The sequence below is a fragment of the Podarcis cretensis genome, assembly GCF_951804945.1.
Source record: "Podarcis cretensis genome assembly, chromosome: 5".
Classification (NCBI taxonomy): domain Eukaryota; kingdom Metazoa; phylum Chordata; class Lepidosauria; order Squamata; family Lacertidae; genus Podarcis; species Podarcis cretensis.
Window position 1 is genome coordinate 73082055 of NC_137174.1, and position 17000 is coordinate 73099054.

A 17000-nucleotide genomic window follows, 5' to 3' on the forward strand; every position below is an offset into this window, starting at 1 on the left:
AGGCAACATACTTATACGCACAATCTCTTCTTTCTCTTTCTCTTTCTCTTTCTCTTTCTCTTTCTCTTTAAATGCCATCTCCAATGCCATCTCTTCCCCTCTCTCACACACAGGGGGAATGCCTCTTATAAGATCCTTGCTAAAATGTGTGTGTGTTAGCGAAAAACAAAGTACTATCCTTTGTTTAGAAATAGCATTTTAACCATATGGAAATGTAATTGAATAATTTATTGACTGAAAGAACTTACAACTCTATAAAATTTATAAATATTGCAGACAATTAAGCGGAACTGTTCATTGCTTTACTACATTGATAGGGAACCTCAGACCTGAGGGCCAAATGTTGCCCTACAGGTGGCTCCATCTGGCTCTTGGGTCTCTCAGCAGGCTGCACCCCCACCCCAGCCACATCCCCTCCTTCACAGCCCAATGTTGCACCCTCCTTAATATTTTTGCTTTCCTGCAATGTTTCATTGAATTCTGATAATGCTCCTTGCTTCCATGGATTGAGAATAGAGAGGGATGTGTGAACAAATGAACATTTATTGCTCTCCCACTTTTCTTTTGGCATGTGGCCCTTGGGCTGGAAAGGTTTTCCCACCTGTATTTTACTGGGGGGAAATACACTTTTCCTACAGAACTGCAGGTGCTCTTCTTGTGCTGCTTATTCCCCTGACTTCTCTTATATGGGCCATACTTAGGAAGCTGAACTTTTTTTCTTAGATGACATTAGCCACTACCAATTTATTCCCCTGCCCCACAGACATAAAAACCTGTCTCCGTTGCTGTGAGTTGTATACAAGAAAACTAGTATGCACTTCCTGTTTAAAGTTTTGTTATTGATTATAATTATAGCAAACATATTACCATTCTTCCATGTCTATATTTGGATTTCAGCAATATTCAAGTGGCAGTATCTTTGATTAAAAGAAGTGATTATGCACCGAAGACAGAAAAGTTCAAATATTGGACTATTTCTGCTACTTTCTCAGATTTTCCAAGTTGGAGTTTCTAACATTCCACCTGTGACACTTGCCGCTTTGGCAGCAAACGTTTTTCTCTTTTTACAACCCATGAAACGACTGGACAAAACATGCATCAGTGTCACTGAGTGTCTTTACAGAAGAGATTGGCATCGTTTGTATCTTTCACCATTTCACCATGTGGATGATTGGCATCTATATTTTAATATGGTCTCCCTGCTTTGGAAAGGAATTAAGTTGGAGAGGAGGCTTGGAAGTTTTTGGTTTGGATATATCATTACAATATTTTCCCTGCTGATTGGAGTTGTGTACATGCTTCTGGAACTTGCTCTTGCAGAACTTCTGGATGTTCCTTCATACAAACAGAGTTGTGCTGTTGGCTTTTCAGGTAATATCTCCACTGCTTTTTCACAAGATTAATATTTTTTACTGGAAATGCTAGCTTTTCTAAAGAAGGATCATACTTTGCATTTAGGAGTTGGAGTTAAAATCATGTTCTAGAAGGGCATGATGAGCACAAGGTACTTATGAACATACTTATTTTCAGTTACATAACTAATTTTGTTAGCTTCATTCTGTTTTGTGGGCATGCTTATGATGCATTTTCCCCAATCATCCCAACAGATGCAGCTTTAGGATTGCGCCCTAAATTTAAATAATCTTGAAGGACATAACCAGATTCTTGTGTTGATATACTTCCTCGTATTTTTTTTTTTAAAAAATGACAACTCAAAATGAAATCATTAAAATGTACATGCAGCTAGATTTTCATATTTATCTGTCGCCACAACCCATACCAAAATACCGGTAAATTATTTTGCAGAAAATACTGACAGAAAATTGAGGGAGTCGTGTTTGTCTTTTTCATCTTTTTGAAGTGTGAACAAAGACACTTAATGGAGCACGGAAGCATTTTAAGAACAGCAAAACTTCTATGTTCTTTGTTTTTCATATTACATGAGAATTTCTCTTAGTATGTTTTTCTGCTTCATTTTGATTCAGGAGTATTATTTGCTTTGAAAGTTCTTAACAACTACTATCACCCAGGTGGATCAAGCAACGTCATGGGATTTATTATATCCAATAAATATGCTTGTTGGTTGGAACTTGTAGCAATTCACTTACTGAACCCTGGGTAAGTATCCTGTGACTTATCTACAACTTGCGTTAAATAATTATATATGCATATGGATGTCATTACGAATAGAGTAAAGCCTGCATCCCTTCTGGATTGTATGTTTTTATAAGAAAACTGGGGAACATGTTCAAATGGCATATACAGAGAAGCTTTCTGGGGAGGAAAATGTATTTATTTCATTTCAAAGAAATAGGGCTGTTTACAATAAAGTAAAACAGCATATTTTTATGATAAAATATGCATAGGAATCAATTTTTATCGTACCTTTGAGCTTTTAATGACATTTACAATTTGTAAGTGAGTTTTTGAGACATAGATTAGGCATAGATTAGCATAGGAACTACATTTAGCACATCACTGATAATCATGTCTCATTTATGCCCATTGTAGTTCTGCTAGTTTGCAGTGCTTGCTTCCTGATTCAGAGCACCCTACTCTTAACATCAGTTTTAACAGTGTTTCACCCTCCTTCTTGCCACATATTCTATACTTTCTGGTTTATGTGACTTACTCCTTCCAAACATTGAAGTGTTGTTGTTTTTTAATCCAAGCAGATTGTTTTGATTTAAGCAGGCTTTCTTTTTCATACTTCTTTTCTATCCTTTCTTACTGCTTAGAACATAGCAATTTTAAAATAATCACAAACCCAAACTGGGTTGTTGGAAAAATAAGCAGCCAGGGTGCAGAAATTCATCTTAAACTTAAAAATTGAGCTGAAAAATTGAGTAGGAAAGGTTTCTATCCCTCTCCAATTCAAGGGGTGTGTTTGTTTCCTTTCCCCACAAAGGTTCTTTTTTGTCAACTCTCCCGCCCCCAACTCATTTTTGGCCTCCTTGACTCACCCTTCTCAAATCACACCCGCTCTTCACTCAGTTTCTTTCCCAACTCCCTCTACCCTCCCACTCATTCTTCTGTCTTGCCACTATGTGTGAACTGATGCATCATACCCATCATATACAGTTCGTTTTCTGTAGTTACAAGTTCCCTTTTTCCGTCTCACAAATTCACTTACTTCAGTAAGAATTCATTTTCCTCTCCACTTTAGAAGATGGCTACCATTATTAATGTGTTGAATTGCAAGTGCACATAAACTTTTATTATCCCCTTGAGGCTTGCTGTATCATCAAGTGCTCAGAATGGGATGTGCCAACCATCATCCTCTTCTATTCCAGTGTAGGCAGAATCACTGGTCAAATGTTTAATATAAGAGTGGCAATCTCTTTGTTTATAGCATTTTTTATTCTGAGAGCTGCTAAATCCAGCTCTTAGGGGCAAACGTTTTACTGGGCAAACGTTTTAACATGTTCTTTTCCTGCTTAATCTTTGTCTGCTTTTTGTTATGCCAGTATAATATACAGTAACTGGTAAGTGTGTTCATGTTGGCTGCCTCCAAATCAGAAGATTCATACCCCACTGGAAGAGTTGACTTGGCTTTTGAACCTGAGAATCTCCAAGAAGTGCTATAAGATCTTGTAGGGGTGGCTTTCATTGCCAGGATTAGGGTATTTGCTTGGATTTTAATTTTATCTGCAAGCTTTACTGATTAGAGTCACCTTAATTTGTTTGGAAATTGTTGTTACCTACCCTGTACAAAGAACAATGTCTGTCATTGTTAGGTAATAGCCTGATAGGATAAGATGCAATAATCCATGATGGCTGATTCCATGACAACTGCTGATAACAGTCTCATGTATTCAGAATATCAAGTGGTAACAGCAGTTACCACTTGCATAAAGTAAGGAATGCAGTTGGTATCATTTTTCTATAGTGTAGCAAGGCTTTTTAGCAAGAGATGTTTTGGAAACAGTTTCTTCTATTGTATGTTGAAGGACTAGAATGTTTTAATTAATTTTTAGAGATATACAATACTGTGCAGGAAATGGGTATTTTCTTGGTGCCACATAGGGTTCCTTCCTTCCCCTGCTTTCTGTCATGAGTGAAGAAAAGGTTCTGAATGATGCTAACTGGAGAACCACCACTTTTAGTCAAATTCGGGCTGGTAAACCCTTATTCAACACTTCAACTTAATTGCAAAATAACCAGAAATGGGAATGCTAGCTAACAGTAAGGAACAATAGACGTTTTCTGTACAGAACAGCTTTAAATCAGTTGGTTTTTGTTTAATCAAGGTTCATTTGCATTCAAATGCTGTCTCAACTCTATTATCCTTTACTACACAGCCTACTTTGTATAGTTTTAATTTAGCAATAAAGAACATAAATTGTGCAGTTGGCTGTATCTACCATGGGTTTATTTGCATGATAGGCTATGCTTTCTCCCGCTCTTGGCTTGAAGTTTTGTGGATTTTCTCACTAGGAGTCAGCTCATCCATTCTTTTATCACTCTGTTTTTAAGCACACTTTATTTAATCTGGCCTCTCAGTAGAAAGGAGGTCAACTAATGATGTAGTCTCAGATATAAGTCTCCATCGAGACAAAACTCTTTGAACTTTTCCAGATCAAACTTTCACAAAACAAAAGAGATGTGACTTGAAAATGTTCACACCCATCTTCTACCCCTCAACAAGCAGATAAAAGAAATGTGAAGAAGCAGAGCCACATAGGTCCAAGCTGCTACAGTTTTTGCTTTCAGCCCAATAAAAGGCGACTGGAGTGTTTTGGAAGGATGCTTATGGTGCATTTTGGCCATTTGTGAATGGATGTGGAAGAGAGACATGGTTAAAATTCTAGCAAGTTCTAGTTTGGTGTATGCCTAGTACTCTAGCTACAGTTGGATACTAAAAGGGGATTTTCAAGTGACTTGGAGGCTTGTAATGATGAACTCAGTAATTCCTCTCCTCAGCTTTGTATGAGCCAAGCTTTCTCCAGTGCCATCACTCCTTGCCACTGCTTCTCTCACCCCCCCACCCGCATGCTTACCTGTAGGGAGGTTTTTCTATGAGGCTACCCTTCCTTCCTCATGGCCATCTGGAATGAAAAAAGTGCCCTGGGCACTAAGGATCCTAGTATCTCTAATTTCCTAGGGAACCTGAGTAATTAGTTTGAATATTAAATGTCTTGGAAACTACATGATCCTTGCCCCTGGAATGCTATCATTTCTCTATCTAATTATCTATCATCTATCATCTATCTATCATCTAAAGTAACTTGTTATTTGAAGTTAGCTTAAAAGAACAATTAGCTTGCAAACACCCAGTATTTTTTCAGTGATATTTTTTCATGCTAATGTTGTTTAATTTTTAATCTTTTCCAACTAAACTAATTTTTTGACTAGTTAGTATCTGTCTGTGGAAAAAAGTCTCAGACCAGATTTGTGCCAAGTTTCAGTTTTTTCTTTGTTGTGAAAATCCTTAACCATTTTGATGCACCTGTCAGTAAGTGAGCAATAGTTCTTAATTGATAGGTAAACCCTAACTTTTTCTGTATTGGAATTTGCAGAATTAATAAAGTATCTGAATATGGCTGTACAAGTTAGTACATCAGAGGAGCCCTGTTGGATCATAAATAATCCATAAAGACCACAGTGTTCTTTTTGCTCATTATTTCCCCAAAAAATTGGACAGTGAAATACATGTTGTTCCTTTGGTTATATTAAAGTCTTCACAATTTAAAATGCACCAAGTGGAGCATAGGCTGCAAACTGACTAATTGGTCTGATTTGGGATAATGAGGGTACAGAATGTATCTAATCATGAGCAATACAACCTCTCACAAAGGATTGCTTTCTTTTTAGGACCTCTTTTGCAGGGCATCTGGCAGGTATTCTTGTTGGGCTAATGTACACCATGGGACCTCTGAAGATGCTCATGAAAGCATGCTCAGGTATGGAATGATGACCCTGAGTCTTACCAATAATTCACATTTCAGTGAATTGAATTGAACATGAATACTTAGCTTTTACTTCATAAGTTTCAAGCCATCCTTATGTGGTGTTTCTGTCCATTAAGTGTGGCTTTGCATCTGCAGTTACGTTCACATGGAATGGTTTGACAAATCCTTAACACATTATAATTTATCCTATAGGAGATTAGGAACATCAGTTCTCATTTAAAGTGGAGCATTTGAACTGTTCTTGTGTGGGTTATTCATGTGAACACACAATAGCAGACCCTTGACAAGGTGCCCGTATCTATCATAGAGAGGGGAATGATTGTTGTGTGTTTTAGAAACCAGCATGAATTCACTTTAAGGGATCCTCTTTGCAAGGAATGTCCTCCTGCACATAATGTGTATGTGAACAGTATAGCAGGGAGGAATATACCCTGAACACAAATGGCATGTGAATCAGCTCTGCTTTCGTAAGCAAACTTGAACTAACAAGTGCCATCCTTCATGAACAGCATACTTTTACATGTTTCAATTTAAAGGCACATTTGCAAGACAGGGGTCCTATGTATTTTGTTGTATTTTAGTGGTGGCTGCCACTAAAACAGAGTACAATGTTCTAAATAAAATAGATATGCTAGCTTTGCAAACAGCAGTTGAGGGACATTTTCCCTACAGTTTCAGTATCCTCCTTTCCCACCTCATCTTAGGTATTGCTGTTCAGCTTGTTAGAAGAAAATTGTCAAAACTCAATAGACATGTTAACAGAATGGAATTGTAACAGTTATACTTCTAGATAGATGAATCTGTCAAATTCAAAGTTGTAAAAGGGCAATATGATAAATTCTTATGAATATTAAATACATTCTTGCTAGGTGGCTTTCGCTCTCAAACTGACTTTTCAGAACAAAGAAATAGATACAATTCAGGTAAGTAACTTAGGTTGTACTCACTTATCTGAAAGTGCTCAGGAAATATCATAGCAGATAGGAGCACTCTTCTGTTTCTGTAGTGCTTCAATCTGCTTTGTGGTGCCTCTGCCTTTTTCTCAGTGTCAGGAATGTAAATGTTTGAATACCATTGCCCTCTGAGTCAAGGGAAGTATGGTTTTGATCTATACTGGGTTTAGCCACAAGGTAAGGATTACGGGACGCAGGTGGCGCTGTGGGTTAAAGCCTCAGCGCCTAGGGCTTGCCGATCGAAAGGTCGGCGGTTCGAATCCCTGCGGCGGGGTGCGCTCCCGCTGCTCGGTCCCAGCGCCTGCCAACCTAGCAGTTCGAAAGCACCTCCGGGTGCAAGTAGATAAATAGGGATCGCTTACCAGCGGGAAGGTAAACGGCGTTTCCGTGTGCGGCTCTGGCTCTGGCTCTGGCCAGAGCAGCGATGTCACGCTGGCCACGTGACCCGGAAGTGTCTCCGGACAGCGCTGGCCCCTGGCCTCTTAAGTGAGATGGGCGCACAACCCCAGAGTCTGTCAAGACTGGCCCGTACGGGCAGGGGTACCTTTACCTTTAAGGATTGCTCACCAATGTAGCTGACATGCATTCATTCTCCTTCCATTAACCAGATTTATAAAGTGTGTAGCTGTGGTGGTTTTGGAGTTGAGGCGCTGATATTGTTGTGAGTGTGTGTGCCCACACATGCTCTGATTAGGGATGGGCTTAGGTTTTCAACATCACGATGTGTCGTCAGCAAAACATCGCAGTTTGGCGATAAACCGCAATGTTGAAACAAGCTGCATTAGCCCCAGCTGGCGAGGCACTGGGAGAAACTGCCTTAGCTCTCATGGTGGGACCTGAGGCGCTTTCAGCTCAGCGTCTGGTGGGCTGGGGACAATGCAGCTGGCCCCAGCCTGCTGCTCAGCTGTAGGCAGGAAATCCTCCTTCCCCCAACTGAGCGAGCCCTGATGTTCCGGTGAGCAGAAGCGAGATGGGGGCTGCTCAGCTGGGTAACATGAAGCCCCCGCTTCCCAGCTGAGAAATCCTGCTTGCAGGAGTGGGATCAGGGCTGCAGATTCCATCATGCTTTTCCATTGCGGAGTGTGCGGCTGTGTTCCCCTCAACAGAGAAGTTTAAAGGAGCACTGCCTGGCAAGGTGGAGACAGGCAGCTGCATCAAAGGCAGTGCAGGGACTCTCAGATGCAGCTGCTGGGCTGTCTCCACCTTTCCCAAGCACAGCCCGTATTCCACCTGACTGCTTTCAGATGGTGCAGGGGGTCTGATTCCAAGGGGGCTCTTTTAAACTTTTCCCTTGAGGGGAGTGCAGCTGCGCACCCTCAATGGAAAAGTGTGACGGAGCCTGCCACCTCACCAGCTGAGCAGCCCCGATCCCAATCCTACTTGAGTGCAAGCAGAAGTGGGGTTCAGACTCCCTCAGCTGGGAAACAGGAGCATTTCAACAGAGGCTTCTGCAAGCAGTAGTGGGTTAGAGGCTCCGTAAAACTGCTTGGCTGAGGCGAGGGCAGAGGTGCACTCCTCAGCCAATCAGTTTAAAGAAGTAGAGGGAGGAACAAGCTGTATTGGCACTTCGCCCATGCAGATTGTTTCTCTCTCTGCCGGTATGAGGGGCAGATCACTGGCAGTGATTCAGTGGTATATTGCTAGTGAAACCACCGCTGCTTGAGTCCCTCTGCTTCTAGTACCAGCAGCTTGTTTTTCCCTCAGTATGCTGGGTGCTGGAGGAAGAGGGACTCAGGAGCGGTGGCAGTTTCACTAGGTTGTCATCGCAGTCTGCCCCTCATACCAGTCCTGGGCGATATATCGATATATCACCCAGGACTATCTGATGGGGGTGGGCCCACTCTTCCACTTCTGGCATGCAGTCCCTAGAGAGGTTGCACTAGGACAACACAACCTCATACTGGAAAATGTTAGTCACCTGATCTGATATAATAACTTCTTGCATTTGATTTAAGAAAAGAAACAAGTACCATATTTTTCCATGTATAACACACACACACACCCCGGTGTATAAGACAACCCCTACTTTTTGGGACCCCAAATTAAGGAAATAGGTGGAGATTGCCGACACTCGCTCACTCGCCTGACTGCCGCTGCCAATCGCATGCCTCGCTGAAGCCACAAATCATCTGCTTGCTCACCACCAAACACCCGCCCAATTGCCACTGCCGCAGCCAATCACCAGCAGGCCTTGCTGCAGCCACCAATCACCCGCCCAATCACCACTGACAGTCTTCTCGCAGCTGCTACCAATCGCCCATCCCCCCTCTGCACTATCCATGTATAAGACGACCCACAATTTTAAACATTTTTAAATAATAATAAAAATTGTCTTATACACGGGAAAATACAGAATTTGAGAGGTCTGCCTGGCCAGGATGTCCTGTATTACCAGGTGTGTTAGGGCTGGTGAGCTTTCTCTCAATGATAAGTGGAAAGGAGAGCATTTTGGTTTATGCTGGTCTTTTAATTGCTGCTCTGTTTAACAGAAGATGATTATCCTTGTTCATGAATAAAAAGAGCAAACAAAGTACCATTATTCATGTACACCCTGATCATGCTGAGCACACACAGCAGCCTAATAAAAGAAATTGGAATTGTGTTGATCAACTATTTTATGGGGAAGTGAGATCATCCAATGGGTGAATTCAGCTCTTGGCTCACCCTTGCAAGCTATCACTGGAGTACTAGACATTTTTACTAGACCACACAGAGTGTAGACTCAGTTGCTGGATTGGGCTTAGGAATCAAACATACGGAATCCACTTACATGTGTGATTATCAGTGCAAATAGAGACATGTGCAAAAAAGTTGGGTTTGCATCCTTTTAGGGCCTAGCTAAATTGCAACAGGCTTTAATAGACTCTTTTTCTTTTTTGTAATTACTACAGTATTCACAGCATTTTTCCTTGCACTATTACCTACCTCTTAGTTCTTAAAAAGCAAGTTACAGATATAATGGTCAGTATCCAGTGAGGTTCTGGGACGCAGGTGGCGCTGTGGGTTAAAGCCTCAGCGCCTAGGGCTTGCCGATCGAAAGGTCGGCGGTTCGAATCCCTGCGGCGGGGTGCGCTCCCGCTGCTCGGTCCCAGCGCCTGCCAACCTAGCAGTTCAAAAGCACCTCCGGGTGCAAGTAGATAAATAGGGACCGCTTACCAGCGGGAAGGTAAACGGCGTTTCCGTGTGCGGCTCTGGCTTGCCAGAGCAGCGATGTCACGCTGGCCACGTGACCCGGAAGTGTCTCCGGACAGCGCTGGCCCCTGGCCTCTTAAGTGAGATGGGCGCACAACCCCAGAGTCTGTCAAGACTGGCCCGTACGGGCAGGGGTACCTTTACCTTTACCTTATCCAGTGAGGTTCTACCACTAGCACAAATACTTCCACTTGAGGAATGGAACTTGCCCTTCCTCTCTTTCTCCCCACACCCCCATACCCTCTACAAATCTGCTCCGGAGGGTTGAGGGAAAACGTAGAACAATTTCAATACTGTAATTTGATATAGTAGTCACTCCTGGTATCACACTTTCTTTCTCTGTGTGTGATCTGTGTAGAGAATTTTAGATACCCAGGTTACCCATCACACTCAACGAGAGATTACAGCATGTATACTGGTGGACTGAATGAAGAAGAACAGGTTGAAAGGGCCCTCAGAAATAGTCTGGATGATAGAGGTAAGGAATCTCACTTTCTACTGAGAACCTATGCAGAGCCTCATAAATTTGTATTTTCTTTTTTTCCTGTTGTTCTCGAAGTTTAACTTTGTTCATGGTTCATTTTTTCAGTAGCAGGTGCAGTGTTGGCTTGCAGACTAGTCTTAAAACATTTAGGTGGTTTTGGCACTCCTATCTTAAAGATGCACTGGAACAACATGTCTGAAAGCATATGGGGCCATCAATTTAAATTTACTATTAGGACCTAGAAGGCAGGGAGCCTGGAAATGCCGCTGCTGTTTTGTAAATGATTTTATTTGAAGAGTAAACAGTAGAATAAATTGGTCAAAAACTAATGACAAATTACTAAAATAATTTCTGAGTTTGAGGTTTTGTGTGTGGAGGTTTTAAAAACCAGTCTCTCTCGCTTTAGAGTTTGGGGATGATTGAGACTTTTTTACTGAATAAGGCTGGATGTTTCTGCACAGCTTGTATTTAATATTTATATCATATTTGTTTAGTTAGCCGCTGACTTTTTCTATTATTGTATGTTGTGCGTTGAGTCTGTTTAAAGTCTGACCGTTTTCTATTTCAATAATTATTCTAATTAAAGCTTTTAAAAAATTCAATCGGGTTAGACTCTGGGTGTGTTTTGCTTCACACTTAACATCTGTTCGTCAAATGCTAGGGGTGGTATTGGCTGGTGAGGCTGAAGGGTTTCTGCTTCTCCATAGTGTGTGGGAGAGCATATTTGCATAATCATGTCTACAGAGCAGACAGCTCTATGACACAATGGTGTGGTGTGCTGTTACTATTGCTGTTTATGTGCAGCTCATAGTGATTGGAATAATGTGAGTTCAGCTGTGGGGTAAATTGTCCCTTCAGGCAGGAGAATGGAATCTTGTTTTTACCAACCCTGGTGATTGTATCATATCACTGGAGTGTGGCTAACTTCGGACTGTCTGAAACTATAACTTGCATCATCTTCTAAAGACATGTCTGGAATTTAAAATTTATAACCTTGGTAAAAGCAAGAACAATTACCGGAATAGCAATTGTAACTTTTGAGGATTAGCCTTCCTCCTACCACTCATTCCATGTTGAATGGATTTTCCACAAAACAGTTTAAAGTGACCCTTTCTCTCTTTTTTTTCTCTTTTTAAATTAACCCACCTTTCTTTCAAGTTTGGTCTTCAAGGCACCCTACAAATCATTTTTTTAAACCAGCTTCAAATATACAGAAGAGCAGCTGAAATAATAATCCTATCTGTATTATTTGCCATCAGAGAATCAGGAGGATAAGACAGTGTTTGTTTGGCATAGAAAATATTATAATGTTGGTGCTAGGCAAATATGCCTGTGGTGGAAGTTCCACAGTCTGGGTACCTCTGGACAAAAGACCCTATCTCTGGCTATTTGATGACTGTCCATCTTAAATGGCTACTTGTCTTCATATTCACACTTATAGATAGATCTTCCAGTTCTGCTTTGTGTAACTCAAAACTTTGTAGTTTCAGTAGTTGATTGTAATATCTCAGCTTTCTCCCTATTAGAATGTAAGTATTTAAAACTCTCATACATCCTCCAATTCTTGGCCCAGGATGCAGGAAGTGCCAAGTGCTCTGCCTCTTATATAGTGTTCAATAATGGTTTTAAATAGCTCTGGATGCTCATTAGTTTGTGTTCCCAGGAAATACAGTGGTTTATGATTGGCTTCTGTTTACAAAGCCACAGCTGTGTTAGTTTACTTCCCACATGAAAATTACTACAAAAAAGTCAGTAAATTCCGTTACTAATAATACACATTGAAGTTGCTAACGAGATAAAAGATGTCAGTGATGGTGTGTCTCTGATACAGTCAATACAAACAAATAATTGGAAACAGATGAACATCACAGAAATGTGGGCACACAAATCTTAAAATATATTGTGCACAGATAAAAAAAATCATATTCATATTCCTTTGGTTTCCTCTATCAGGGCTTTGAAATGGATGTTTGTGCCACACAGGAACTTAAAAAAAATACATGTCTCTATACAAGGTATGGCATAGAAACAGGGAGGGTACCAACAACATGGTCATATAATACTTGATCTTGTTTTGACACTGCTGGACTTTGTTTTTGTTAAGATATCTTGCCCACAACCATAGTTAGCTCACTGACACACTGTTATTAAGATATGCTTAAAATCTAAAACAAATAAACCTGTTAATTATGGGTTTGGCTCATCTTGTAAAATCAATGAAGTACAGCAAAACATTACTTAACTGTTTTGACCATGTAATATAAAATGTCTAAGTAAGCAGAATGTTAATGGAAAGAGGTCTATCTTGGTTGGGATTCTTTATCCAGTATAGAAACACTAGCCAAGAGAGACTTACCTAGAAGTAGCCCTGCTCTGTTGGATCATTCAGTGATGTAAATAAAATCATGCACAGAAGAGTTTTTCTCTGCTTAGAAGCCTACTTTTTCAAGAAGGGAAGTAATGTATTTGGGATAATGCAAGCTTGTGTCTGAAGATCGGGGCAGGAAGATATTTAGTGCCTTTGGAGGAGAGGCAGTTTTAGCACTCCTAGATGTTGTAATACGTTTGACTTGTTTTTGCTTTCCTGCTGAAATTAAGTAATTTAGTTTCAAGTCAAGCCACTTTTTCAGCTTTTCATAGAGTTCTGATCTAGGGAAATCAAAATTAGCCACCAGTAGTATGACTACTACTGCTGAAATACAGTGGTACCTCGGGTTACAGACGCTTCAGGTTAAGTGTTTTCGGGTTGCGCACTGCACCAAACCCGGAAGTACAGGAACGGGTTACTTCCGGGTTTCTGCGCATGTGCAGAAGACCAAATCACAACCTGTGTGTGTGCGCAGATGCGGCGCTGCAGGTTGCGAATGCTGAGGGTTGCGAACGTGCCTCCTGCACGGATCACGTTCGCAACCTGAGGTTCCACTGTAGCAGTGAGTATATTCTTGTATGGCTGTTGAAAACACCTATTGGATTATGTCTGTGGTGACTTACACTTATTCACAAGCAAACATCCAGTGCCTTGAAGAAGTTGTGCTTCTACAAAACAAAGCCAGCCAACAAGTTGCTGGTGTGCAGACCTTGTCATCCAGAGCATTGATTTGTATGGTATTTAGGGAAGAAGTTATATGGGGAAGAAGTTATAACTATAATGAGAGAAACAAAGTTAAAGGAATTTCCCTCACATTCCTGCTGGCTGCATTGGTATGTGTGGCTGTTTACCATAATTTGCATGAGCTATGTGTTGGTGTACACAGCTTGAGTGCTCCAGTTTTACTACTTAATTTGTCTGACTAGGAGCAACAAACCATGAGCCTTGACTTGGTGTGAAATTGTGCACATTAGGATATAAACCAACTACACACCTTGGATTAATGTTACCTGTGAATACAGTCAGCGTTTGCACAGTCAAGATATTGATGCTGGATCAGGGATAGTGTCATAGTAGTTGGAAGGAGAAAATTATTGTTTGCTCCACAGAAATAACTGCATGGCCGGTTAGTGGGGGGTTGAAATGACATGAGTAGTGTGACTTCAGGGAGTCCACCTGTGAAAGTCACCCATGTGCATATACATATATAGTTGTGTTTGATGATTACAACTTAGATCTCTTATTGAGCTAATCTAATTGCACTGGGCGGGACGCGGGTGGCGCTGGGGGTAAAAGCCTCAGCGCCTAGGGCTTGCCGATCGAAAGGTCGGCGGTTCGAATCCCCGCGGCGGGGTGCGCTCCCGCTGCTCGGTCCCAGCGCCTGCCAACCTAGCAGTTCGAAAGCACCCCCAGGTGCAAGTAGATAAATAGGGACCGCTTACCAGCGGGAAGGTAAACGGCGTTTCCGTGTGCTGCGCTGGCTCGCCAGATGCAGCTTTGTCACGCTGGCCACGTGACCCGGAAGTGTCTCCGGACAGCGCTGGCCCCCGGCCTCTTAAGTGAGATGGGCGCACAACCCCAGAGTCTGTCAAGACTGGCCCGTACGGGCAGGGGTACCTTTACCTTTACCTTTACCTTAATTGCACTGGAGACCTGGAGGTGCCTCACTTAGAAACTGCAGTGTTTTCTGAGGACTTTGGATCCACTTAATCTCTGAAGGTCTTTTTAGTGTTCCTTCCACCCACACAGAGTGCACTTTGCCACCTTTATGCTCCCCACCCCATGCTTTCAGAGGGAAAGCCGACCTTTGGAGAGTGTCTAAATAGGCCCTGGGAACCAGTGGAAACTATGAAAAAATTGTTCTCTATGGTTGTTGCCTTATTGCAGCAGGCTGTTCATGTACAGTAGCACACCATGCCATTGGAAACCTCTCTTGAAGTTTGTAGAAGAAGCATCTCTGAATTGTATGTTCATGTGGAAGGTGGCTAAGTAGCCAGGTGACATCTCTGACATGTTTTGCTCTTGTTCCCTGTTCCTGATGAAGGGGTTTGAATAGGACATAAAAGGATATTTTTCTTTCTTTCTTTCTTTCTTTCTTTCTTTCTTTCTTTCTTTCTTTCCTTCCTTCCTTCTTTCCTTCCTTCCTTCCTTCCTTCCTTCCCTTCTTTCCTTCTTTCCTTCCTTCCTTCCTTCCTTCCTTCCTTCCTTCCTTCCTTCTTTCCTAATGAAATAGGATAGCTACAGGGGACCATATCACTTATACCAATTCTTTTATTTGTCATCCTTTGGAACAAAAATGGTAGTGATGCTGAAGACTAAGCAAAACGGTGCAAGGGAGCAATAATCATTGCCAAGATCTTCCCATTTATTTACTCAGCCCATTTTTGCTTTGTACGCATTTTAAATACCCGTTGTTGTTGTTTTGTGAAGAAGCATTTCCCTCCCCCCCGGAACTTGAATGTAATATCAGTGTGTCTTTTATAGAGTGCTGTCGTATACGTTGCTGTTTTTTGTTTGGAAAGACAAGCCCAGCTGTACTGCCAATAGGAAAAGAGAAAAAAACTGCTGGGTAATGCATTATGTATTCTTTATACAGTACCCAGAAGCTCTTTGTGAACTTTGGACACACAAGAAAGAATGCCCTGGCATTACAACATAATTAGCAAGACCAAACAGTGTTGTTAGGGAATAAACAGTCTCTCATCTGAGATGAATTAAAGCCAAAACCGAGGTTGTCGTTTGGTGCCAGTTCAAATGTTACTAAAACTGTTCATTTGTCCCCTTGATAAATTTGGGGGGGGGGGATTTCCAACCAGTTATGAAAGTATTTGATTATGAAATTCATTGTGAAATCTACATGTTACAGACACGTGTTTAGAAAGAACTCTTGTCCTAATAACTTTACCCATTGCAGTGAGAGATTCTGAGCAAGTTGTAAAACTCTTCATAGTTTTGTATGCACATAGTAATTAATCCTCAAAATGACCTTCAAGGTTATTTTCTTTTGGACTTTGTGAAATGTGTTTGGTTTGATATTTCCATAATAAACACATTTTTAATTTTATTTTAAGAAATAAGTTGTTGGCAACCAGGAAGAAAACATCCTAGACAGAAAGCAGTCTGTTTACAGGTCACATTTTCCCCCACATTTTTATATGTTGGGTTTTTTGTTTGTTTGTTATCAAACAAGATTTTTGTGAAAAGAAACCTTTGTTTGCTTCTAGTGCTTGTTCCTTGCCTGAAGTTATAAACCAACATTCTTGGTATTGTATGGTTGCTATATGTCCTCTTTTTCCAGGACATGGCCTCTTTTTCATGGGTATGTAAAATGAGAGTTGTCATAGCTATCCATAATTGCTCTTCAAGATATGGCAACCCTAAATGTTTCACTGAAGCCAAATGATACGTCATAAACTTATTTGGGGATACATAAATGATACATAAAAATAAACATTTGGATTATATGTTCAAGCAGAGATTTTAACATTACAAGAAAGGCCGTAAACATCTTGTGTTACCTATCAGGATTTTCTTGGGTTTGTTACCTTCAGTTTCTTATGCAGGTTCCTCATGGATATTGTTGGTGTCCCAGCTCCCGCATGACCAGTGGTCCAGGATGATGGACATTGTCATCCATCTGGAGGGCCACATGTTTCCTACTTTCACCTATTCTAGGTAGTTCCTGATGTCCCCAAGAAATGCTAGAAAGTGATACTTCCTGGGTCAATGACTTGTGCTATTCCTATTGCTGCTCCCTGTAGGAAGGATGAAATTGACCATATAGGTCTCCAAAGTTATAGTAAGAAAGCCTAGAGTTGTTGTACAGGGCAGCATTAGTGTAATCAGCTGATTTGAGATTCTTTGCTAGCATGACAGAACATATGTCCATCCTGATGAGATCAGTTCATGATGATCATGCTGAATAATTTTTTGTACTACTCTGGAACCCATTGGTCCTGTTCTTAGGACCATCCAAGGAATCCCTTTGTCAGGGTCAGAGTATTACCTTCTATAACATGAGAACATTGTTCTTTTGCATCTTATGGCCCCGTGTTCATTAGATCCTTGAATTAGCTTGACCAAATTGGATG

The 17000-nt window shown here is 41.2% G+C and overlaps 1 protein-coding gene and 1 long non-coding RNA gene across 4 annotated transcripts in view; both read left to right on the forward strand.

Annotated features, from left to right (window-relative positions):
• Nucleotides 1–17000, forward strand: part of LOC307216094 — a 387485-nt gene that overhangs the window by 364369 nt on the left and 6116 nt on the right. The window lies entirely within an intron of this gene.
• Nucleotides 1–17000, forward strand: part of RHBDD1 (rhomboid domain containing 1) — a 29823-nt gene that overhangs the window by 6707 nt on the left and 6116 nt on the right. Inside the window, exons 3-7 of one of the 3 annotated variants that reach the window (XM_079975931.1) lie at nt 898–1371; nt 1986–2118; nt 5815–5903; nt 6782–6835; nt 10416–10535. In XM_079975931.1, the coding sequence (XP_079832057.1) occupies nt 939–1371; nt 1986–2118; nt 5815–5903; nt 6782–6835; nt 10416–10535 (829 nt within the window). In that variant the 5' untranslated portion in view covers nt 898–938. The remainder of the gene's footprint in view (nt 1–897; nt 1372–1985; nt 2119–5814; nt 5904–6781; nt 6836–10415; nt 10536–17000) is intronic. The other 2 variants (XM_079975932.1, XM_079975933.1) reach the window with 2 other exon arrangements.